Consider the following 27534-nt stretch of genomic DNA (forward strand, 5'->3'; position numbering starts at 1 on the left):
CTGAAAGCAGAGCTACAACTTTACTGGATGTTATTTTCTCTGGAAAGGTGCCAGGGCAATCATTACATTTTGTGCTGCCAGAGCTAATCCCATCCTTCACAACAAAGCAAAATTGGTTTAGATGAAGAAGGCCCTTCGGCCCATCCAATCTCATCCCTTCACAACACCCACCCTACCATGCCCCCATCACATAAAGCTGCCTTTTAAATGTGAATCCAACACCCTGGCCTCAACCACCATATCACCCTGACTATCAGGACACCATTTGGGTGATAAGGTCATAACCCCTCAATTGAATTCTTCACCAAATAACTATTCAATTCCCTCTTGAATTTGCTGATACAATATTCCCTCTTGTCCCCCAGAACATCTCTTCCTCACACTGGTGTAAAGTCTCTGTGTAAAAGATTTTTTGCCAGGTATCTTCTGTGTATGTCTTCTATGTATGTGTCGGGTTAGAATTTACTGTATTTGACTAAAAGCATATGTCTTTTTGTTGGGGTTGAACCTATATTATCTTCTAATTCAGAGATGAGAGTGCATCCAATTGGTCCAAACTACACAGTAAGGTAGAAGATCAAGAATGAGATCTGAGTGTAATAGTTGGCTATTAAAAGCATCAGAATGTATACAATTGGTTACAAAATAAAATGATATATGAATGTCTCCAGTACATTCACACGTGTTAAAAGTTGTTAGTGAGAAAAAGGTGATTTCAGATCCTGCAGTATACAGTATCTCCCAGGTATCTTTTCAGTGCTTCAGAATATTAGCTGCCGTATGTCTAGGTTTATTTTTACAGGAGGACTCTGTCTTCCTATAGAAATCTGTGCTCATACCCAGTATTAGAAATAGCTTTGTACAGATGTAGCTTGCTTCTTATTGGCTGCATATATTTGAAAGGAAACTGTACTTGTCTCAACCCCTGCAAGACCCTTTACTAAAATGCTCCCACTATTATCTCCAGCAATTTGATCTATTACCAGCAGTGTGAATGCTAAGAGTCCATAAGAGAGGTTCAGATGAAGAAAGCTCTTTGCCTCGTGTGGCCTCATCCTTCCAAATGACAGTGCTAACCCTACCATCTTCACATTTAAAACATCAAGCTATTTCTTAAATCCATCCAGTGTCCTGACCTCTGCCATCCTTCCTAGTAACCTGTTCTATATGTTAATTATCCCCTGTGGAAAGAAATGCTTGCTGCTATCTTTCCTAAACTTGCCTCTCATTCCCCTGTTCTGGTGCCTTTGTGTGTCTGAAAGTACTGTTCTGGGTTTACTTTCTTAATGCCTTTTAGTATCTTATATACCTTTTTTCTGAGAACTTTGTTCTTGGTGGCCAATGTATAGGCAGCAAACCAAATCAGGCTCACTTTAAAATCCAGAGTCTGTCTGCAACCAAAGTACATCACCAAACCCTGTGTGAGCTTTAGATGTGTTGCTTAGTCAGGTGAGTTTCCTCAAGAACTGAAATGCCAGTCTCTGTTTTCAGAAAGGGTATTGCTTCTTTTTATTTGATGGTTTTGGTATCAATATGTTCCACTTTGGAAATGAGTTGAGTGTGTGCTACGGCTCCAGTTACAGCAATCAACAAGTCTGAGAATATCAAGGGTAACCTTCCAGTTAGCAAAGGCAATTAAAAAGTAGCGTGTTCCAGTGATAGGAGGATTGGTCGGGTGAGTATTCTGGAGGGATTCTTCATCCTAACCAATCTTGTGAGTATTACAGAAGAAAGTATTAAGCTTTTAAGACAGAGAGCTTCATATACAATATTATAATAATAATCCTTGCATTTCATATAGTGTTTTATCACGTCTTTGAGACATCTCAAAGTTTTTACAGAATATATTGCAAAGTGGATTGACTGTGTATCTTGTGGGCGAAACATGTATAGCAATCTATTTGCATCTCTGGGCAACCCCACTATCCCAGCTTGACTAGATCCCCATTCCCCCAGAAGATTGAGTTCAATATCCTTGTCCTCAGCTGTATAGCCCTCCATGGTCTTGCTTCGCCCAACTTCTGCGACCTATGACTTGTCTGCTTCCTCCGTTCAGCCGGCACTGACCTGCTCCATGTCCCCCATCCTGTCTGCTACACTATCGGTGGTCGGGCATTCAGCCTTTCTGCCCCCACACTCTGGAAGTCTATCCTGGAGCCCCTCCACCTCGCCCCATCCCTTGACTCCTTCAAAGCCTGTTTCAAGACCTTTCTTTTTGACCGTGGCTTTGGACATCTTTCTTCCTTCACCCGCCCTTGCCCTCCATCCCTCTCTGATCCCAACACGCTGCACAGACACAAACCCCTCATTGTCCAGTGCCTTCGAACATCCTCTTGATGTGAAAGGTGCTATATAAATGCAATTTGTTGTTGATGTTAAAATCGTAACTCACAACTTACAGCATAATTACAGCACATGGTTTGGCCTAAGTGAGATGGGATCCTAGCAACCACAGCCTCATAATATTCAGAGGCCATTCAAATAGAAGCAGGTCTGAGGTATGCTGCAACATAAGTACATAAGCACTCCATTAATGTCCTCAAGAACAATGTATCTCCCTGGCATTAGGTGACTGGGTAAGTGGATGCCCATTTCAAAGGTTAATGATAGTGATCAACCCCAATTTTGAGGACTAACGTTTCAAGTACCTCCATCATTTTAAAAGGTTTCCAGCAGCCAATTGTTCACGATTTAATGTAGCCACATTGAATGCAATTGACTACACAAGTCAATTGCTTTCAATGTGCTCTAGAATGCAGGGTTTTCTAAATTTGTAAAAATTCAGAGTCACAAAAGGGAATTGCTTCTGGGGACAGCAAGCTTTACTCAGTTGCCAGCACTCTTGTCTCCTTGAGTCCCTCACAAACACCCTCTCATCCTCAGATCTTCTCTCCCTCTGACCTTCCACCTGCAGTGATCTTGATGCAGCCGTCAAGCTGCGAAATGATCGTCTCTCCTCCACTTTCAATTCCCTTGTCCTCCTGAAATCCAGGACTGTCTCCAAGCCCACCTGTTCCCCTGTTATAACAGCCACCTCCACTTCCTTAAATCCAAAACCCGGAAGCTCGTGCTCAGATGGCACAAAATCAGCCTCATGGATCGCAGCCAGATGTGGCTCGAGCATTTTCATACCTCATTTTACACAGGAGAAAACTGCATTCAACTCCCAGGCCATCCTGGAAACTGCTTGGCTGCCTTGTATTCCTTCTCCAAGTCCTTTAGCACCTCCCACCCTCGCGCCTTCAATATCACCCTTTCCTTCTGCCACAGCTCCTACACTGGCCCCACACTACTTCGTCAAAGTCACAAAGGATGTTTGCTCCCTCTCTGACCATGGTCCGTTTGCCTCCTTGTCCTCCTGGTAGTTTTCCGCTGCCTTTGATACAGTTGATCATGCCATCCTCCTCGACCTCCTCTCCTCCCCCATCCACCTCAGCCAAACCGCACAGTCCTGGTTTGAACCCTACTTAGGCAATTGCCATCACTTCCTCTCCACAAACAGTTTTTCTTCCCACCCCCGCCCAGTCACCTGCAGGGTACCCCAAGGCTCCATTCTTGTCCCCCTTCTTTTCATCATTTCCATGCTCCCTATCAGTCATGTCATCAGTAGACACAGGATCAACTTCCACATGTAAACGTATGACACACAAATCTACTTCTCCAGTTGGAATTCAAGGCCCGCTGACGTTTTGGCCACTTGCTCATCAGACATTAAGCACCAATCTTCTGTAGTTGAATATTGACAAGACAGAAGCCATACTTCTTGGCTCCTGTCAATGTCTTCGTGCCTGTAGCTTCAACCTCCTTAACCTGCCCAGCTTACCCCTCACACTTACCAAACAGTTGCGTAATCTAAACATCAGATTCAATCTCAGCTGTCCTTCATACCCCTCATCCAATCCCTGACCATGACCCTGACATTACAATGAAGTGCCAGGAGAGCATTGCATTTTCGGTGGTGCTATTCTTCGGATGAGAAATTAAACTGAGGTCCCATCTGCTATTATTTCAAAAGAGTGTGGAGATTCTCCCAGCATCCTGGCCAAACATCCTCCAGGTAAATTGCTCATTCACTCCACAGCTGTTTGTGGAATCTTGCTGTGTATCTTGTAGCTGTTGTGTGTACCAACCTGACTCTACATCACTTGCCTATGAAGCATTTTGACATTGTAGACTCTCCATCAAAACAATGCATCCTGAAAAGATAAATGTCGATTTGCTGTCAAACCTTGGATTTCAAGGATCAGTAGTTTTTGTTAATCTTAGTCATGTAGATGGAGCACATTAGGAATAAAAGTTTTTTTTTTACAAACTTTACAAAAATAAGAGTATTTCCCATTTGAAGTACTCCCCCTATGTAAAGAGAAAAACATATGTTTATAAAATTATATATTACTTATAAAATTATTTTCTGCAGTTGAATGTTGACAAGACAGAAACCATACTCCTTGGCTCCTGTCAATGTCTTTGTGCCTGTAGCTTCAACCTCCTTAACCTGCCCAGCCTACCCCTCACACTTACCAAACAGTTGCGTAAAAAACATATATTTATAGAATTATATATTCTCTACAGCAAGGAATCCTCCTCAACTAGGCTGTTGCAGCAAAGCCTGGTGTGTGTCTTGGAGCAGCTTTCTTGAGTTTAAAGGGGAGGTAAGAGGAGGGAAACAACGTAGGTGGGAACTTTGGACCAGTCCAGATGTTTATCTGAGCAGCCTTTCTCCAGAAAAGCATGGCGACTGCCCAAGCGGTACTTGTTGGAACTGATACCTGTCCCACACATTTTGCCCTCATGGTTTGGGTTTGGATTCCTTCACCACAATGCAATGAGAACTATGCAAGTCTTTGTTCATGCAGTGAGGAACCAACATCCATCAGGACTCATTGAATATGTCAGTTGCATTGTGCACTAATTGTCATTACTGATCTTAATAATAATAATAATATTACTGATCTATATATGCAACATAGGCCCAAATGGTCACCTACCTTAGCCTGTCAGACCATTTTGTCTTAAAATTTAAAATGGTGCAGAATTTTGGACAATTCCTTGCCTTGATTTGTAAGGAATAATGGCTCATCCAGGCCTTGATGTCTAACAGTCAAAGTGGATAGAACATCATTGGAGAAGTGGAAAGACAAGACTTAGGTGCAGGTTAACTCTGTATCTGCGGATGATGTCATCAAGAGAGAGTATGGAGATGAGAGGGTCAAGGATAGAGCCCTGAGATACACCACAGGTGACTATGCGAGGGCGGGAGGAGAAACCATTGGAAGAGGGAAAGTGGAGGAGCTGGGTCAAGCAGGATTGGAACCAGACAAGAATGAGGTGCGAGAAGAAATGACTGAAACTGGTATAAATTTTGGGTCAAAGATTAAGTGTGAGTGAAGCATGATCTTATACATATCATTATAAATCATGATGACGTCAATTTTACGGCTAATTAATTATCTAAAATAGATTATAAACAGACGTAGTTGATCAAATACTTTACTGAATATAGTAATTCCACTGGACCATGAAAATCTCATCTCTCAAATAGACGTGGTCAGAGGTGAACATCGTAGGTTGCAGTGTTAGATTGATATGCTAAATTAGTTTAACGATCAGGGTTAAATTTTACAGGGCATTGCCTCACCCGCAATTATTTACCACGGTCAGAAGATTGATCGTCTGAATGGCTTTTCCTTCATTCCAGACTAATGCTCTTATCTTAACCTGTGGCCAATTGCTGAGTGAGGTTTATCAATTCCAACACTAGGTTATCAGGTTCACAATTCATCCAAGCAGGTCTGTGTACCAGTAACGCAAGGTGGAGATCGATCCAGGTAAGTACACAATGAGAGAGAGAAAGTGACACACACACAGACGGTTAGAGAGGCAAATCATTAGGAAGGGAGATGCACACCTAAACATGCAGAGACTTGGTATCTACAGTGTTTTCAAACACACAATGGTGCAGGTATTAGGTTCTCTACCTAACTAACAAGGCAAGTCAGCTTTGGAGCTAAAAACATCTTTGTCCACTAATTCAGTTCACATTGCAATGGCCCTTACATGCTTGCTTATTAATGTTATTTATATATATGTTTTATACAGAGTGCCTTGGGGTCATTCTGCTTTTTGGTGTTTGCTGGAATTGCTGCGGCAGGAGCAATATATCTGCACTTTCTCTTACCTGAAACCAAAAATCAAACCTTCGCAGAAATATGTTTGTCATTTGCCAAGATCAATAAGAAGTCTCATGTGTCTGCAGAAGAGACTAAAACCATTACATTATCGGAGTTTGTGGAGATCAGTGCAAGCAATGTGATGAACCGCAAGCCCAACATTGAGCCAGATGATGTAGAATGCACTGTATGACAGACGGCTAGCAAGTCTTTTTTAACTCGTGACCAATCCAAACCCAGAAGCTTCTTCATCATTGGTAGTGTGTGCAACCATTTGCCATCACTTTGCTGTCTGGTGCATGGAAAACGCTGGATTTCAGTGGAGGAAGCCTACGAGGAGCAGGTTAAGCATGTCCAAGAAAGATCACTGAAATAAAACTAGAAATGCTGGAAATCCACAGCAGCTGGATGAGCATGTGGAAGACAACGATTAATAAATGTTTAACACATGACCCTTCCTCCGAGTTCTGATGAGATTCAATGAAGAGTCATGTCCTTGTTGCCCTCCCACCATCAGCCATTCTGCACCCCCACCCCCCTCACCCAATCTCTGGACTGCCATCCCAGAGTCCCTCCAACTCGCTCCCTTCCTCCCCTCATTTGAAGCCCAACTCAAGACCTACCTCTTTTGGTCAACTTTCCCCTCCCTACCCACTTCGGTTCTCACCGCTGTTTGGCTGCCCAGCCAGCAGTGCCAAGCACTTTGAGACATCCTCTCGACATGAAATGTGCTATGTAAATTATAAGTATGTTAACGAATATGTCTTTCTCATTTATATGCTCATTAACCTGCTAATAAATTACCAGCGTATCTATGTTTTATTCTAGATTTCCAGCATCTGCAATTCTTTGTCTTTTTATATGTAATCAAAACTTTTTTTTATTTAGTAAAGTATTAAATTGATTCAACAGTATGTAATAATAATCCTTGCATTTCATGCACTGTTTTATCACATCTTCAAAATGTCTCAAAGCACTTCACATGATCTTACTGTGAAGTGTAGGAACTGTGAATTTATAGGCAAACGCAGCAGCTAATTTGCAATAACACAGTAATATCCCACAAAACTGCTATGAAGTAAATGTCCATTTTTATCTGGAAGTTTATTGGCCAGGACACTGGAAGAAAATCCTTTATTAGAGAGAAGATCAGAGAGAAATAAACAGAAAGGTTTCTATTTTCTTAAACTGTCTGTTTTACATTCCTTTATTTAAAATAATAATATGTGTATAATGTCTCGCTGTCTTCAGTTGTTAATCAGAGCAGTGTTGAGCCATGTGCCTGCGGAGAACAGGGCAAACATAAGTGAGAGTCATCCCTGAGAGGTACAGGTATCTCTAGCAGCTGCTTGCAAATGCACCGAGATTGGCCTGGGAGCCACCAGCCACTTAGCTCCAAGCACCAACCCAGAAAGCCAAAGAAAATACTAAAATAAAGGAGAAGCAAGCTTACCTGAACAACCCATGAAAGTACAATACAATACAAATTTACATTTATATAGCACCTTTCACGTTGGGAAGATGTCCCAAGGCGCTGAATGGCAAAGGTGAGGGGAACAAATCATTTACTACAAATGTTAGAACACTACACTTAATTCATCAATAGTAATCCTTGCATTTAATATAATCGGTTTCGGGACATCTGAAAGCACTTTGCAGGATTTAGTGTAGAGTGAAGTGACTGTATTTGAAGCCAAATGTGGCAGCCAATTTGCGCTTAGTGATGTCCCACAAACAGCCATGAAATGAGTGACAATTTTATTTTAGGGATGAATGTTGGCCAGAACACTAAGATTGGGAGATTACAGAGCATTGTTAGGATGTGGAATGTATTGCCAAATGCAGTGTTTGAGGTGGAAGTAGGCAATAATTTGACCCATTGTACTGGCATTGCTGCTGGATCCTACATTGAAGTATTCTTCCTAATACCAATTCCCTGCTCTTTCAACCTTACTCTACATGGGGGTTGATCTAAATCTCTTTGAAATGCTTCCTCTTCTCCCTTAATCATCTCTGATCAAACAGCCACCCGTTGACAAATGATTCAATATTCTGAAAATCGTCCAGAAGAAGAAAATCTTCCTACGTTTCCCTGCTTGACATCCAACCCCATCATTGATAAGTACTCCCAGACCTTACCTTACATGAAGGAGATGCTATATAAATGCAAGTTGTTGTTGTCTAACTGACCCTTTATGTTAGGCACAATTTATTCTCAGTGACAAAAGTTGAATTTGGTTGATATGCTGCGTCCCTCAGGTTATAATTCCTTCAAAATAAATAAATACATATGATAATAATCTGGTCACTGAATCCACCACTGTTTGTGGGACACTGCTGTGTGCAATTGGGTGCCATGTTTCACCCATAAAATATACAGTCAATTCACTTTACAGTATATTGTGTGAAATGCTTTGAGACATCTCGAAGATGTGATAATATTATTATTATCCTTTGTGTGTTGTGAACCTCTCCTTAGTCATGCTATGTTTGAAAATTGAAAAAGAGTTTGCATTTTGTACAGCTCCTTATAGCATCAAAATGTGCTTCACAAGAAATTACTACCAACTCTAGCATCTGTATTTGTAGGCAAAGCTGGCAGTCATTTTACACCAGAAGGTCCCACAAACAACCTTGGGATAGATGACCAAGTAATCTGGAGGTTATTTTTGCAGACACTTTTTAAAAAAAAAATTTCATTAAATTAGTGGCACTGGAAAACAAAACTGAGATTGTTGATGGTTGAGATTGTTGATGTTAATTCATATCCTATGACTGGACTGGACTGAGAAACAAAATCAGTTTGCGAATAAGTCTTCTTGATTGCATTTATGAGAAAGCAGTGCACAATTCAAATTCGGAAACCGCATCCAGGCCACTGTCACCTCGACACGTGACTTTTCCAAGGTTCTGCTTGCTTGACCTCCCAGCTCCACCCTCCCAACTCAAGACCCTACAGAACTCTGCAGCCTGTAACCTCTCCTGCGCTGTGAGCCCATCACCCCATATTGATCCAGCTGCACTATCCCCTAGCAGATCAAGTTGAAGATCCTCATGCTCACCATCAAATGCCTCATGGCCTTGCACCTCCCTGTCTTTGCAATCTCCCACAACCTTGCTTCTCCAACCATTCCTCAACTTCGCCAACTCCAGCCTGCTTCATGCCTCCTGCTCGTTCCGCCCCACCTTCAGTGGGCGAGCTTTCAGCCACTTTGCCCTCTAGCAGATTGGTAAACCACTGCATGACTAGCTTTACTAGACTTGACTAGTAAACAAACTGGGCAACTGAACCAAAGACAGCTGAAGGTGACTCGCCTGTGTTACAGGAAAGGTCTGCCCTAGGAGCCTCTGTCTTATCAATAACTAACAACTGCAAAGGTCCTTGGACGAGATTTTAAGAAAAGTTTGGAAAGTGACAGTAAATTTTTAAAAGTAGTATTTTGAGTAATATTTACACTGAATCACAGAGTCGATTGTTAATGTAAATCAGCAGTGTTTGACATTAATTATATTCCTTAATCTCAAGATGTGCATTTGAATATAAATAAGTACAATGCAATCTCACACCTCTTCAAAGGTATGAAGGCGAGAAAGAGAGGAACAGTACAAGGAGTCGTGCTCCTTACAGAAAATAGAAGCGCTAAAACCGGTATGATTGATAGATAACTCTGATTTTGAATTACCAGGATGAAAGAGATGAGAAATAAAGAGCGAGTTTTAGATAAACACAGAAGTAGACAGTGAGAGGGCCAAAGATAGAAGCGAATAGAGAACACGAGAATCAGAAAATTCAGGTGAAGAATTAAAGAGAGGAACAAAGAAATAAAAAAGCAGAGGGATAAAAATAGAAGATCAGAGAGAAAGAAACAGAGGGGTCCAGAGAGAGAAAGAGAGAAAGGGAGTCAGGGAGAGAAACAAAGAGAGGACCAGAGAGATGAACAGAGATAGAAACAGCAAAAGAGAGGTCCAGAAAGAAAGAGAGAGGAAAACAGTGAGAGACAGAGGGAGAAACACAGACAAGATCAAACAGAAATAGGACCAAAAAATAGAGAGTGATAAATAGAGAGGTGCAAGAAAGAGAGAGCAGCAGAGAGACAAAACGAGATGAACAGGCAGAGCACCCGAGAAATAGAGAGATCGCAATAGAGTCACAGAGAGGATAACAAAACAAGAACAAATAAACAAGGAGAAAACTAACAAGAAAGATAAAGAAACTGAGAAACAAATGATTTACTAAAGAGAACAGAATCTGGAATGATTCATTTATGTAATAACTTAAGCATTTATTTTTTCTTTGAACGTTATCACTTTTTCAAGTTCAATTTCACACTTGATGTAGCACGCATTATTCGACCCAACTTGATCTCTTCCACAGCTCACTACCTGGGATGCACAACAATCGATGAATAATTAAACTATTGAACACTTTTTCATGCAACCTGCAGAATCAAAGCAACAGTTCCTTTTGTATGTAAGACATAGATCATTATCAACAAGGTCTTCTTGAACAGAATGATATATAACTTGCAATACTTTGTGAGATGGGCATGGAAACATTTGTCTGCACCGGGGTCTTTTCACCGTGCTTTAAACTCATTGTAGATAAATAGATAATGGGATGTATTGACAAAGCTTTGGTGAAATGTCCTTTAGACTCAGTTTCTTTTAGACATGCCTCCTGAACTTAGCCATTGTGTTACTATTATTTTACAAATGGATTCATCTGTAATTTCAGGTGTATGGAAATGAATCCCATAACACTATTTGAAAAGAGTTTCACCTGGTGTCTTTGCCAATAATCCTTCAGGTAAATTGGGCATTTACTTGATAGTTTTTATAGGAGGGACACATCCTGCTTAACTAATTCCAGAGAATATTAGGTGCTGGTTAGTAAAAGGTAAAGGTTGAGTACCCCAGAGAATACATTGAGGCACTGCTGGAGTTTAACCAGCTAAAACCACATAGCTTGTGATTGAGAGAATATATGTGTTAATATAACACAGAATGGATGTTCCACAGTTTCAAGTGCACATTTGGCAATGGCTGTTTTCAAGGTGTTTGTTAGCACAGGATACCTACTATCGTACTGTTTGAGGGGTAACCAGCACATCATAATATTCTATGAAGGAATATGTTACCATTTATTTCAGTTATTGCTTCCTCTCTGGGTTTTGCAAGCCCTATAAATTCAGACTATCCAGTTCACAGAATGAAATTCCAAAGGTCTCCTTGTCATATCAGTCACCTCTTTGACCTCTTCAAGGAGATTGATTCTCACCAGCTTCTGCAGATTGTTTTCTGTATTCTTTTCAATGTTTTAAATGCTCAACGCGTTTGTTTATACTTTGTGCTTGAATGCAAAATCCATTTTAGGAATTAACCATTATAAACACTGGAATTTCTCATAGTCTTAAAACTAAAGCTAGTGCACAAGTTCTTAATTTTTTAAGTCTTTTTGCTTAATTCTTTTTAAGGGAGCAGGGAGGGGAAGACTTAAGCAGAACCGGAATTGGAAGCACTCACCTACCCCAACTCATACACGCATTCTCTCAAACACACACACACTCAGAGTTGTGGCTACTTCGAGCTGAATCCCACCAGATGCCTTCAAAACCAACCTAGTTAAGGATTGAGAAGAGTATTGGTGGATATTGGGATAGATGCAGATTGAGATGAACAAAAACTCCACAGGATACAGTAATTTGAGTGCTGCAGAAGCCAGTCTATGGATGGTTTTAAACATAATCTGGAGTTTGCTTGATTTCACTATCTACGCTGAACTTTCTCCTAGGAGCTACTATTATATACAATGGAGTGGAGTACGAAGGAGGAGAATCAATACAATATTTATTAATTCTACTCCTTTGTACTCCACCACATTCCCACCAAGTTTGTGTGATCTTCGAAATGTGTCAGCTTGATAGACCTTTAATGGCTTTTTCTCATTCTTTGTAGTCTTATGTTTCCACATCAGGTGTTGCTCAATCTTCTCTACACGTTATATTCCATTGCTCTAGCAAAGCAAAATAATAATAATAATCCTTACATTTGACATAGCGCCTTATCACGTCTTTGAGACATCTCAAAGCGCGTTACACCTGCAGATCAGATGCATTTCAAATCTGACCATATGGAAAATGTGTGTATACTCAGTTCCCATTCAAATACCAAATATTGGTACCTCATCTTAATCTAAGTACTTCGCAACCATGGCGAAAAGCATTGAAATTGTAGGCAATATACAGGCATCACCATGCATGGCAAGCCTCAACCTGAGGTTGAGATTTCCTTGCTGAAAAAAGTGGAGTTGAGAAACGCACAGATGTTTTCTTGCTGACGTTGTGGAACCTGTGGCACAAAATGTCGTTCCAAGCCAGTTTATCTCGAACACCTCCAAGCCACGATGCCTCAGCGGACTTCTGTTCATGCTCCTGCAGTGCCACCAAGTGGCTGGATGCCCTTAGAGAAGAACGTCTCCCAACCACGTTGGTCACACTTCCTGCAAATCAAATTCAATCTTTCTCTGCTCCCTCATGACTAATTGTGATGATCTCCCATAGTGACAGCGATTACTCATCAATACATTCCCTCGCCCTAAGAACCAGCTACTGCACAAATCCCATCTGCTTCTGCGGTGTTCCAGGAGACTATGTTGATGCCATTCCTACCTTCAGGCAGCAAGGCAGTTCTTCGCCCCAAATAACATTTTCCACAAAATCTTCAGGCAATGCATTTGTTTCCTCATATGAATGCCACACACCATTCCTAGTGGTACCATTCAGAACTTGCCCAGTTTTTGCAGTAGTTATAATGATCACCTGAATGAGTCAGCAATCCATTCTCACAATCTGTCAGTCAACCTCCCAGCTCATTAGCAGATCATACCACTAACTGTATTTCAAATACTTCTCTACTTCCTTTGAATCATAAGTCATATGCACTTACCAATTTTATATCCAATTATTTATACATATATATTCAGAATTGATATACTGCAATCCATTGATTTCTATCATGTGCTTTTAAACAAACCTCACTCGTATTAAGTACAGAATATGTACTATAAATGCAAAAATATATGTAATCTTGATTATGGATATAACCATGATGTAAAATGCAAAGTGTTAACAAGCCTCGGGTTTCTCCTTGCTTAGTAATCTTAATGCATAGTTATTTCTATCACGTGCAAACATGCTTATCTGCAACTCTTCTGACTATCCTGACCTTTTGCAAGCAATAGACTTTTAGCATATCTTAGTGATTAGTACACTGCAGCCTGCAATAAGTCATGGCATATGCTGAAGTGCAGAGATTAAATAATCATGTGTAGCCTTCAATTCCTGGGGAATGCTGCATTGTCTGAGGTGCTTTCTTCAGATGAGACATTGCAACTGAGATTCTGTCTGCCTGTTCAAGTGGATATTAACGATCCCATGACACCGTTCAAAAAGAGAACCAGAGTTTCTCCTGGTGTCTTGGCTAACAACCCTCAGATACAAAATTTGGTCAATCACGTTATGGCTGTTTGTGGAAATTATTTTGCGCAAAAATCAGCTGCCACATTCACCAACAAATACAGTCACCACACATTACAGTAAAACTCGGTGAAGCGTATTGAGTTGTTCTCAATGTTATGGGCACTGTATGAAATACAAGGATTATTTTATTTTTATCAAAGGTAGCTATTGAATTATTCTGCTCATAAGAAAGGGGAAAAAACAATTGTGTAATATTATACGATCGGAGATATGAATCCTGTAAAATATTCTTCCTTCATGCAGCATGTCCATTGTTATAAAAGCATTTGCTCCACTACATCAGCACCACTAGACTGTGAGGAATCAGTAACATAGAGTTAGACTAATCTCCCCCCCCCCACAAAACTGTGTGAGCAAGCAAAACATTGGGTTGTGTATCTATATGTCTGTCAGTCTTTCTGTCTATCTTACAGAACTTAAAAACAAAACTGAAAATTGTAATAATGTGGTACTCCAAATAATTTCATAAATTACTCAATATAGTGTGGACTATACTACACACACACACACACTCAGCTGCATACATGCAGATTATCTTGTACCTCATTGAATTCAGACACCTTACTATCTCCATTGTTGTTGAAACCTGATTTCCTCCAGACACTTTGATCTATTTACTCAAGATCTTCATCCCCATGGTCAATACTGAGATAACCAGGTTGAGAAGGAATGCATGTACATGTGTCTGGGCATTTCTATTCTGATCTGTTGAGTCAGTCCAGTGATGACCATTTGTTTATCGGGGACTTTTAGCTCATTGTGAACATGTTCATGGTGCAGATTTGTTGCATTTTATGGTCATTTGTTATAGAGACACTTGATTTTTTCTTCCTTTTTGTTGTCATGGCTTTTTATTTTTAGTTGTTTGGGATTTTTATTTCCTGTTTCCATCATGGATGAAGTTAAATTGTTAACTCCTGTTATTTTTCTAAACTTTCCCTGGTTTCATACATAGTCCTTTGCTTTTAACTCCAGTAGGGAAGTTACCAACAAAACAACTTGGGTTTCTATAGTGGTTTCATATGTTCTTAAAGTGCTTCACAGGCACAGAGTTGGACACTGAGGAAGGCAGTGGAGGGAGGAGCAGGAGGAGAAAGAGGGGAGTGGGGTGTGAGGGAGATTGCCATTGGTTTGTTCAAAGAAATAGGATTTGAGGTGGTAGTCAAAGACAGAAAGAGAAGGGTTATATGGAGTGGTAGGGGAAGGAATTCCGAAGCTTATGGATGTAGAAACTGAAGGCTCAGCCACCGATGGTGGTGCGGAGACGGTGAGAAGCGTGCAGCAAGCCCAAGCTTAGCTGAGCAGTGGAAGCAAGCGGAGGAATAGGGTAGGACAATAATAACAGTACAGGCATGATGAGCTTGGACTCCTTCATCACCGCTGGGTCAAAATCCTGCATGTCCCTACCTGGCAACCTCAAGAACTGCGGATTTAAAGAGAAGACAACCATTACCTTCTCAGGACATTTAGGGATGGGCAACAAATAATGGTCCTGCCAGGGCCGTCTAGAGAAAGATTTAAAAGCTAAATGGTATTCTGTGTGTCCTGTAAACTTTCTATCATTCTGTGACTGTCAAACACTGTCAGTTCAACCCTCAAACAACACACAGCTGAAGGGACACTCATGGCTTATCAAGTCATCATAACACTCCACATACACGTTTGACCACAATTTGAATAGTGGTTAAACATCAAAAAATATCTGTTAAAATAACATTTTCTTCACAGATGTCAAATGGTTAGTTTTATAAGATATAGAAGGCTTGCCATAGCAGTGCCTCACTTCTGTAGTTCTGTGGGTTGTATACCGATTGGTAACTCATTGAACTAGTACACTTGTAATGTCTGTCCCAACACATCACATGAGGAATTAAATCAAATGTTAATCTGTCCCACTGAAAAAGATGCTTGACTATTAAATCTTGGATAATTTGGAGCAATTGTAGCACTGTCACCTCTGAATCAGAAGGTTGTGGGCTGAAGCACCACGTCAGAACTTGAACTCATATAATCTAGGCTGACACTCTATTGCAAAGCAAAACTAAATGGCCAGAGGTGCTGTCTTTCGGATGAGATGTTAAACTGAGGTTCCGTCAGCCTGGTCAGGTGAACAATAAAGATCCATGGCACTATTCAAAAGAGAAAGAAGTTTCTTCCAGTGTCCTGGCAAAGAATCCCTCAACTAAAATTGGGCATTCTCACTTCATGACTGTGGGAAATTACTATGTGGAAATTGGCTGCTGTGTTTGCCTACAAAATACACCATCACTACACTTTATAGTAAATCCTGGAAAGTGCTTTGAGACATCCTTCTGACCTGAAAGGTGCAATTCCAAATGCAAGGATTATTATTATTATAATTATCAGTATAAAGCTAGGAGCTGCTCCAAGGTTTCGCAATCCAAGCCATTGGGTTTGTCATTTCATTGTTTTCCATTCAGTCTGATTCAGTTCCATGTTACATCTATCAACACTCTGCCTTTGTGCCCTATGGTTCAGCTATCGGTTTCTGTCTGTGAGACTACATTCATTCTGTTTCTCCTTCACCTTTTCTTTCTGTGTCACAGGACTCTGCCTGTTTGGCTCTCTGTAATATCTTCAACTGAGGAGAGTTCCCTGCAGCATATACACAAAATATTCAGGAGATTGGATAGGTATAAGGCTCAGATGATGAGGAAAGAGCTTGCAAATGAATTATCCATGCATCCTTCAATGAATCACGAGGGAAAGAAATTGGCGCTGAAAGATTTTTGTCATTCTTCTCCAGTTCTGAAATGAACTTATGTGTAGAAGTCCATTAGCACGACATTTTATGAATGGAACGATAGGATCAGATTTCTTTCTCTTACAGTCATGCGCTTTCACTCACACTTGCTAGCTTGCCCTGTATGTTAAATCACGAGATCTAGCCGACAAGAATAATAATACTATTTCGCAAAACCTTCCTGCTCCTATCCCCTGTATTAATCTCTGTGATTCTCCATCTGTTTGCAGGGATAATGTGCCTCTTTGTCCGTCAGCAGGCAATGACACTTCTCTATTTGGAATTGTTAATAAACCATCATTACCGAGCAAACCTGTCAGAACTGGGTTCAATATCCAGACCCCACGTTAAAATGAAGCACAAGAAAGTGACTGACTTACGGGTTGGGAGATCGCCACTGACATAGTGGTATTGCATGCACTTAGCACAACATGGCAGCGGCATCGGTGGCAGCCTAATGGCCATCTGTAGAGTCCCGTAGCATAGTGGTTAGCGTACTCACCTTGCAAGCAAGAGGACCCAGGTTTGATTCCCGGGCGGGGCGAAACCTTAGGCAAGTTTCTTTTTTGAACACATCTCAGTTTACCTATCGTTAAGTAGGAAGCCGGTTATTAGTCAATTTAGCGGATCGCTTTCGGGGGATAATATCCCTCAGAAAAAACATTTGGTCACTCAATCCACGTCTCCAGTGTGGAACACTACTATGCACAATTAGCTGCCGCATTTCGCCCACAAAATACACAGTGAATCCACTTTACAATATATTTTATGAAGCTCTTTGAGACATCTCAATGACATGATAAGGCGCATATCAAATGCAAGAAAGATTATTCTTATTCAACTGGGGCACATTCTAACAAATCCTGTGTTTAGATTTAGTACTGTTGTTGTAATGTTATTAATATTTACATAAAAATGGTTGCAGACTGATCAATGTGAACACAGCAAAAACTGGACAATTATAAATCGTCAACCAATGAGGAAAGACAACCAATGTTAAATAATTAAATGCTGTTTTAATATCCTAGAGGTACAAACTTTCCTTCTTTTCTTATTCCAGATTTTCTCCATATTTTCACATTTTTAACTCCCACCATTCCTTAGAACTAGCTTAGGAACTGTTAAGTTTGTTGGTGACTTGTACCCAATCTACATGGTGCTTTACATCTTAGAACACTACTTTTGGGGTTTGGAGACATAAATAGGAATTTTGTAGGACAAGTTGTCAAAAGAGCCAAAATAACAGCACTGTGTTGAACACTACAGTGATGCACTTAGTTCCCTATATACAAAGATCTCCTCAGCCTCCAGCGAGAGAAGGGAATATAAATCTAGCTTTCCATTCCACATTGCTGGCAGCAGTGTAAACCAGACATCAGAGTTGTGCTTGTGATGGGCTGATGACAGGACCTTTCAGTTTGGGTCTAGGTCTGGATATAAACATCAATGTCCTTTTGATTACTAATCTTTCCTACCTACCAAAAGGTATTTTGGCTGCAGTACATCCAGACTTGAGTGAGGCTGCCAGTGTTTATCTTGAACATAATTCTCTGCAGCTGAAATGTTTCTGAACAACAAAACTATCCCTAATGCTCATATGACAAATCATTGAATTCAAAGGTTTGTATCTCTTATACTTGTGCCCTACATTTCATTGTAGTTAATCAAATGCTGATTTTTAGATTTTTAAATGAAAATAGGCACTGGTTTACTGCACATGGTGATTTAATATTCAATGAACACAGTACTTTTGTTACATTTTTAAAAATCTAAAAACATCTTCAAATGGTAACACAAAAATGGTTCCCCGGCTGCAATTATTTGCAGAGAGAGTATAAGATGGATCTTTAAGGCTTGGTGTTTGTAGAATAAAAGAAAATGATTCTCAATGTTTAGGGAACTTTGCAAGAAAATGGAAAATGCTACTGAACTCCAGTGGAAAAAAACATGAACCAACTGAAAGGGAGTCAGATAGATAATTGGGAAAGTGCACTCAAGAAGCAGAAGATCGGGGGTTCAAGCCTCAGTGTGACTGGAGCTCATATTCTATACTGACCCATCAGTGCACTAATTAGGTGAGACATTAAACCAAGGTCCAGTCTGCCAGTTCAAGTGGGTATTAATGATCTCATGATGCTTTTCAAAAACAGGAAGGAGAAGAAATTGGCAAGCACGTTTTATTAATAAAAGGATATTACACAAGAAGGAATATTGAAAATAAAGTGTGAAGCATAGAACTGACAGAATTTTTTCAATTCTAAACCTTTAGCTTATGGATAGTCACTGCTTCATTGCAGCTTTAGGCATTTCTTTTTAATGGTAGCTTTTTAATTTCTAGAGCTCAGCAGTAGCTAAACTCTGCAACCAGAACAAAGTCAACAAAGAGTTTCAGGTAGCTTGATCTTATTTTGATGCACCCACTTTCTTGTACTGGTGTATTTCCTCTGGTATTAATTCCTGTCAACTCAGTTAGGGGCTGTACATTGTAATCTTTCTATTTATCAATATAGTATTAACATTCACTAGAAACTACAATTATCTTCAGCATGTAACATGTTTCTGCTCTTTGTTTCCAATAGCTGGGTACTATCAGCTGTTTGTAGAAATGCTAGCCATATCCTAAATTGCCCAGACTCATTGTCACAACTTTTTAAAGCTGACAGGTTATATTTAACTCAATGAACAGCGAGAAATAGACTTTATCCGCAACAAACATGCCTTTAAGCACTGTCTGGCTGAATATTGCTAAGTTCCATATAGACAACTTGCTTGTTAATTTTTATTTTAGAAACATCTTTTACACACCAGCATATGCTGCGTACTAAAAATGGTATCAAGCTGTCTCTAACCCACATTGGCTTTCCTTGTTGATAATAGTTTGTCAGATTGTGTTAGAAATAATCCCTCCAAAAAACAATAACAATAATAATAATAATTTGGTCACTGAATCCATGACTGTTTGTGGGACATTGCTGTACGCAATTGGTTGCCACATTCCGCCAACAAAATATACAGTCAATTCACTTTACAGTATATTCTGCAAAATTGCTTTGAGACGTCTTGAAGACGTTATAAGATGCTATATTACTGCAAGGATTCTTGTTATTATTGTCAGGACAAATACAATATAATACAAAACTACATTTGTAAAGTACCGATTGGGAGTGGAGGGAGCAGACAGGTTGATAAGGGGTTAGCAGGTCAGAGAGATAGGAAGGGGCAAGGCCATGGAGGACCTCCATCAAGGTCATGGAGGGATTTGAAGGTGAAGACAAGAATTTTGAACTCAATCCTCTAAGGCATGGGGAACCAGTGGCACCAGGCAAGGGTAGGTGTGATGGGTCACAGAACCTTGTGTGGGAGAGGACACGAGTTGCAGAGTTCTGGATGATCTGCAGCTTGTGGAAGTAAGAGTTGGGAAGCCTGATAAGCAGGAAGTTGGCATAGTCGAGCCTAGATGTAATGAAGGCATGTATGAGGGTTTCAGCGGCCTGAGTCGCGAATTTGGGCAATGTTGGGGGAAGGCAGAGGAGGTCAGCGCTAGTGTGGGGAAGAAAGGACAGTTGAAGTTTGAACAAGATGCCTAGTTTCCTGACTGACTCGGTGAGGTGGAGTGTGCATCTGCTGATACTGATGCTGCCAATGCCTGAGGTGCAGAACCAATCAGGAGAGCCTCAGTCTTGCTGACGTTCAACTGTACAAAGTTAGCTCTCATCCAGGACTTGATGTCTGACAGACATTCTGTCAGGACAGAGGTGGTCCTGGAGTCAAGGGTGGAGACAGAGAGATAGAGTTGGGTGTCATCCGCACACATGTGAAAGTTGACCCCATGTCTGTGGATGATGTCACCAAGAGGGAGCATGTACAGGTTGAGGAGGAGAGGACCGAGGACAGAGCCCTGAAGAACACCGCACAAGATTGTGTGTGGGCTAGAGGAGAAACTGTTTGTGGAGGCAAAATGGAGCTTAACTGGACTACTTAACTGTATATAATTTGTCAAGTATTCATTTTGCTTTGCAATAGAAAAATACATTGGTAATTTAGTCCAAATAATAAAAAAATTTCCATCTTATCACTGGCACCTGAGCAGAGGTCCAAATCGACTATTTACAAATGTTGCTAAGTCTAAAACAAGAGATATAAATATATAATACCCAATAGCAGATCTAAAAGGGAGTTTAAGAGGAACTTCTTTACGTAGAAGATGGTGAGGTTGTGGAACTCACTACCTGAAGCTATGGTTCAAGCCAATGATGGCTGCCGACCTTTTTGACAGTGAGGCCATCTGAGTTTGTTTCATGCCAACGGACCTTTCGTGCTGACACAATGTCTTGGCCTCTCTAACACTGGCCTTATTCCTGTGCTAATATTCCCTTGTTCCCGCGGCTCCTGTCAAGGTGAGGTAGGATCTCATTTGCCTCACCTGATGAGCCAACACCTTTTGAAGCAAACAGCATCGATATATTTAAGAGGAAACTTGAAACAATCATGAGGGAAAGGGGAATAAAATAATCCTATAATCTTTGCATTTGGTATAACACCTTTTACATTGGAAGGATATCTCAAAGCATAGGATTTACCGTAATTTTCACAATAAATCCTTTAGCACCTTGGAACCTTGACGTGAAAGGCGCTATATCAAATGCAATGATTATTATTATGTAAGATATGGTTGTTCCACATTCTAGACCAGCGTGGTTCAGCTGGCGGCCTGTGGACCATATCTGGCCCGGCGAGTGATTTTATCCGGTCTAAGACTATTTCCAACATTCCAACTTCTGCTCCTGGAGAACGTCCTCCCATGGCAGCGGCAGGAGGCGGCAGTTGGGAGGATGCAGTGCAGAGAGTGGAAATAATGCCAGCTGTTATTGTAGTGTGTATAAATGTTATCACTGAAACTGAAATTTATTTTTTTAATTGGTAGTGTACATGTCAATTTTAATAATCCACCCAAACTATTTTTGTTTGAATCACATCATTATAATTGAGCAATCTCGTATTTTTTCAGTTATGTGCAATTGTTGTGGAACAGTACCCTTGACATGCTCAAAGTGGGACATATGTATCATTTGTTTCCCTGAAATGTTTGATTTCAGAGCTGTCTGTCTGTGTATAACAATAGCAAATCGGTTAGACGTCCGTCAGTGGTGTTATGGAATTGCTCAACCACTGGCATCACCCCCACAATTTAAAGCTCTGAAAATTTTAATTTAAGCCTTAATTCTTAGAATTTAACATCGTGGATAATTCTTAAATTCAGTCTTAATTTGGAAACCGGTTTTCTGCAGTTCTATTGAAGAATTACAGAATGAGTCAGAATTTAAGAATTTTTTAAAATTCTGCACAATGGGAAATTTTAAGACAATAGTTTGAAGGCTTATAACATGAGAAATTATTACCAAAATAATATGATAGCATTGAGTTTTTCCCCTACCCACATTGTCTCAGGCAGCACTGAAGCCTTTTGAAAATGTTCAGTGCAGACTTGCTATCTCCTTAAAGATGGAGCCCAGGACATCTTCACGTAAGTTAAGAGAAAACTGATAATTGCAGTCTTTACATTCTAGGAAATTGCCTCTTTATTAACAATATAAGAGAACACAGATGAGAAAGCGCCATTTGACCTGCAGACCTCCTTTCCACAGTACATGCATGATCTGCTCTATCAGGGACTCTGCCCAACCTACCTTGAGGAAAGGCTGTACAACACTTCTCCCTGCCCTTCAAAGGTAAACCAAGCTAAACTCCAGAAAGCCTATCTAGTCTGACATCCATTTTACTCATCTCTTGCCTTAAGATAACATTTCCAAAGTCACAAAATCCCAGGCCACATCGTACAATTCAAAACATTACTATTTGTACTTATTCTTAATAACCCTCAACACTGTTCTCAGCCTTTTGATATCAGTATATTCTAAGGTGATATACATATTAAAGGAATCAATCATGTCGATTCCCGGTCCTGGTAACAAAAACTCACTCAATGCATCACGTATAGATGCTGCATGGTGCTGTAAATACTCACCAAGAGAACACCATAGCCCAGAACATTGTGGAGTTCCGTAGTAGACTGGTTAGTGTTTATTATTATTATATATTATTATTATAATAGTGCACTCGGCTCACAAGCAAGAGGACCCGGATTAAATTTCTGGACGGGATAAAAGCTTAGGCAAGTTTCCTTACTCCACACTCCTCTGTTTACCCAGCAGTAAACAGAAACCCGATTGTAGGTCGATTGGCAGATCGCTTTCCAGCGGTAATAATCCCCTCAAAAAAAAAGTTTTGTCATTTAATCCATGACTGTTTGTGGGACACTGCTGTACACCATTGGCTTTTGCATTTCTCCCAAAAAATACACAGTCTTTACAATATATTCTGTGAAGTGCTTTGAGATGTTTCAACAACATAAAGGCGCTATATGAAATGTAAGGATTATTATTATTATTATTATCTATAGAAAGCAGACACTTCATGGATCGCCTGAAGATAGCCACTCCATATAGTGCTATGATCCAAGTGCTATTCACCTGACTTAAAAGATAGAAGCCTCATTTACTTAGCTTTATGAAGAACAACATTGAAGGCTTGAGAAAACATTGCAACATTCAGCAAAGGAGCCCTCCACTTTCTTACAGATGCACGTATTCTGATGTTATAACCCTCATATTCGGGCAATATTAATAATACTGTTGGCATAATATCATTAGAAATTACAAAAATACAGTATTTTATTCCATTCACCTGAAAGATACAACATTCTAGAGATAGCAATTATTAAAGCAATTATTCATAGAAAAGGCCCATTCTGACCACATCCAATTAATCTTAATTCGAGATACAGGCAACATGAACCAAACTTTCATTACCAGTGAAAAGGAAAAGTAATGGGATGTATTGTTTTATTTAGCTCAATTTCAAACCAGGTGTTTGGGCTGTTATACTATAGCTGTGTAAAAATAAAGCAAGTCTAATTCTGATTTTTAAACTTACCCACTATAATGAGTTGCTTTGTTTTTCTGGCACAGATTTGCATTTATGGCAAAGAGACTTTCAGCTTCTGCTATTGTAAATCCATATCACATAAATGTATGTTTTACTGTTCTGATATTAATAAAAAAAACTTTAATAATCCCCAGTTATTGAAGGTAGCAAACACATCATCACAATTTGCCTTTTAATATTGTTTTTTTCCTTTAAGGCTGTCAAATCACAGGGAAATGAGGGATTAGTGCATCTCACTGGAACATTATGCTGTCCTATTTAAGCAATAACTTATATATACACGTAATTTGTGTGTGGGTGTTTTTTTACTTTGATGTACAAGATGATGGGTGAATACATTTGTCTCTTCAGTAGTTAAAAGTGTAAGGAAAAGTTACTCATCTTTTATTAAGAAACAAAGCACGATTTTAACTATTTCACTGCTGAGAAAAATTCTTACTTTCTTTTACTTAAAAGCTTTTTTAAAATATATTCCTTCCATGATTGGTTTGTGATAAATTCAACATATTTTTGTTTTTTAACTGTGTGCATATTTTTACCCAGTATTTGCATTGTTTTCCATAATTTAAACTGATTAAAACCCTTTCATTAAGCTATCAAATTGTGATATCATAGGTTGCAAGTAAACTTTAGCAATAAACCACTGGAATCAATGCTTGAATGGGTGTGGGGATAGGATGAGGCAGCAGGATGCAAGCACAGCTTGCTTTGAGAGCCAGTGCAGATGTGATGGGACAAATAGCCTCCTTCTGTGCTGTAAATTTCTATGATTCTATGAATCAATGCTAAAATTCCTACAGATTGTCTTTATTGTATCACCGGAGTGATTCAATCTATTGTTAGGAGAAGACCAATATTAATCTTTTCTGTCTATCACTGACCCAATGCAAGATTCCTTGGTTTACTCCTCAGTTCATAATCCACATTGGGGTCTGATTTGCAGTGTTTCTTAAATTAATTCTTCATTAAGGAATCCATGCCATGTAATTGAGGGCTTCCCAAATTCAAACAAATTGGTTACAATTCTCATTGTTCTTTGCAGGACTTTGCTGAAATATTTACAAGAAAACTACAGAATCAATTCTAAAATTCCTACAAATAATCTTAATCATAACGCTACTAAGGCTTATAAGGGGTAAAATTCCATGTGGGTCTGGATTTATTCTATTAACTCAATATTTCAGACCGTACAGAATTTGTCAGAATCTTAAAATCTTTTAATAACTGCACATGTGAGAACAACCTCATGTGAGTTGAGCCCAAGGAAACTGATGAGTCGTTGATTAGCTGGAGTTTTCAGTTTAGGGGGAAATTGGATCAGGGACCTCTTGATTTCGACAAGGACCATGTGGTTTTTGTTTGTCACTACCCGGGTGACATGAATTTTGCTGCCATCTGGTTGCAAGTGCCCAGCTTCTGTCTTGCACTTTGGCTTCCGTGCTTGGTAATGATCCAAGGCTACAATTGTACCTAGTCTTTGTTCTCGTCTCAAAATTAAAAATTTCTCAGAACTGTGGGAGCTCTTTAATTCAATCTTAATTTAAAATTTGTTTTTTCAAAGGTTTTAATGCTAACTGGCTTTCAAATTAAGACTGAATTTGAGATTCTGTGCTGTCTTAAACTGTAAGATAAAATGGTCTTATATGCTAAGGCAAAGTGACATTTTGAGCTTTCTGCAAGAGCTCCCTGTGTGGTCGTGACTCTCAGAGATAGATCTACATCCAAGCACTGCTGAGTAGCAAATAAATCACCAACCCCCTGTAGCACCAAATTACTCTTACTGTAATGTTCAACATGAGGAACAATTGTTCACCATCAAAACCTACTGGCAGAGGAAAAGAAAAACAAACTTGTATTTTTTTTAGAAGGAGCACGCATTTTTATAGCACCGATAACAATGAAACATCTCAATTTGCTTTACAATAATTACTGTCACATCCAGTAACATAGAGAAAATGCAGTAGCTATTTTGTACACAGTAAAGTTCCACAAACATCCACAAGGTGATGGATCAATTAATGTGGAGGATCAGCAAGACCCCAAGAGAAAATTTATTTTTCTTTTTGAATAGTGCAAGAGATCTTTAATTTCTGATCAGGTAGACAGGACATCGGTTTAACATCTCATCCAAATGACAATGCAATGCTCTCCTGAAACGGCACTGGAGTATTTGCCTAGATTATGATCTTAAAATCTGATATATGGCTTGAATCCACAATCTTCTGATCCAGAGGAGAGACTGCTGCTAACTGAGCCAGGCTGAGAAATGAAACCGTCTGATTGAAAGCAAAAACTGCTTCTCTCTGCAATTAATATAAACAGTTTATTGTTGGTGTCTTTTGTTGTTTGTAAGAACAACTGCTTCAACTAGCAATCAAGCCACTTTCATATTTTGTTCCGTAAAGTATGAGAAAAAAATTATATTTGATCTTTTATTACCATGAGATTGATCCATTGTGCACCAATTACAAAGAACAGTGTTGTGTGTTGTTAATGGCATGTCATGTCATAAACGTGTAATGAATAGCCACCAGCATATGATGGATCTCTGTGTTGTGATTTGTTCATAAGTAAATTTAAATTCTTCAGTGAATTGCCATCATGACCGAAGACCTCGCTCCAGTTCCGTGACTTCTCTGTGCTGTCGGCACACAGCACAAACAAAGAAAAACACCTCTAAGTTATCGGCAAGAAGATCGCAACTATTTACTGCAGTGCTATGGAGACTTGGCTCGCTTTTGCTATGCCGCTGTTGACCTGTTAAACCGACATATAATTCAAGAGCTTTTCCATCAACCTATTTCCACAGTGTCCAACAACAGCTTTACACTTACCAACTCTCTTTTCAAATTTGACAGGAAATAAATCAAGCTTACTGACACCTTAACTGAAATTGTTATTGAAAATTGTTTGACTCTTCTGTGTACAGAATACAGAATGCACACTTTTGCTGTTAGTTACATCTATTTGTACCTGGTCTTTCCTTTTCCTTACCATGCACCCTCTTGAGTTTTTTTACGCTTATTCTATTTTTGCCCTTTTCAGCTGCAAGCTCTATAAATGGAATCTTGTTGTTGTTGTTGTTGTAAATGAATTTTCATGTGTTTACCGGTAATGCAGGCCAGAATGAAAACTCCCACCAGACTCCTAGTGCATTCCCCAACTCTGCGCTGAACAGCCCATATTATGCCCACAGCTTCCTGCCTCACCATTAGTAAATTCGTTAAGTTTAGCGGAGTTTACATTTGAGCCTATGGAAACTTTTGGCCTGCAGATATATTTTTTAAAAATTTGAGGCCCGGTCAACAAACCGATGAATCCTCATTTATAGGCTGCCCTTACGTAAAGGCTACTATGGTCCAGTCCCCTGAGTGGCTGCTGAAAACAGGTTTGACTGAGGTGGAATTTAGGATGACTGACTTGGCACACCTGGCATCCAACCAAAAAAGACTCAATTTTCAAAAATTTGGAAAATTTCTGCGCAATCTTGAATTTCACGACAATAGTCTTAAGACCACAACCATGAGAAAAAAGCTTTTGATAAGGTGCCACATTGCTCTTGAAGGAGCTGGTACGACATGATGGGCTGAATGGCGTTCTTTTTCTATAAATTCCTATGGTTCTATATAAAAGAAACACTGACTGTGTTTTCAATCTCTTGCGTAGAGTAACATTCAGTATCGCTCATACATCATTTATTCCTAGTGGCTCAAAGATGATTGAAGGGCAAATATGCTTCAGACATGCAGGCTGTTTGTTATTGGGAAAAATGAAGAACATTGTCTTTGACTGTTTTCAGTAAGAACATTTTATATTTCACAACCAGAAATACATTTGAAGTAAGACCACAAAATCTGGAAGCAATAAAGTAGCAGAGATGCAAATAATAAATCAACCTCGGGTACTCGACAGCCTCTAAAATAGGTCAAGGTTGGAAGTCAAGAACTTTGTCCAATCAACCTTACAATCTGTACAAGCCTTGAGTGCGAGTAGACAGTCTGATCTTGAAACTGTTGGAGGATCAAGTCTTCTTCAAGGGATTGCTACTTGAGCTGAA

The 27534-nt window shown here is 39.7% G+C and overlaps 1 protein-coding gene across 6 annotated transcripts in view; it reads left to right on the top strand.

Moving 5' to 3' along the window:
• Positions 1-26685, top strand: part of slc2a9l2 (solute carrier family 2 member 9, like 2) — a 191068-nt gene extending 164383 nt beyond the window's left edge. For 4 of the 6 annotated variants that reach the window (XM_007897325.2, XM_007897328.2, XM_007897324.2 and 1 more), the window contains exon 13: positions 6100-7081. In XM_007897325.2, coding sequence (XP_007895516.1) covers positions 6100-6363 — 264 coding nt within the window. In that variant the 3' untranslated portion in view covers positions 6364-7081. Of the gene's footprint in view, positions 1-6099; positions 7082-16702; positions 16991-26066 lie in introns of those variants that run through there. The other 2 variants (XM_007897331.2, XM_007897330.2) reach the window with 2 other exon arrangements.
• The last annotated feature ends 849 nt before the right edge of the window (positions 26686-27534 follow it).

Source organism: Callorhinchus milii, unplaced genomic scaffold (assembly GCF_018977255.1).
Source record: "Callorhinchus milii isolate IMCB2004 unplaced genomic scaffold, IMCB_Cmil_1.0 Scaffold1, whole genome shotgun sequence".
Classification (NCBI taxonomy): domain Eukaryota; kingdom Metazoa; phylum Chordata; class Chondrichthyes; order Chimaeriformes; family Callorhinchidae; genus Callorhinchus; species Callorhinchus milii.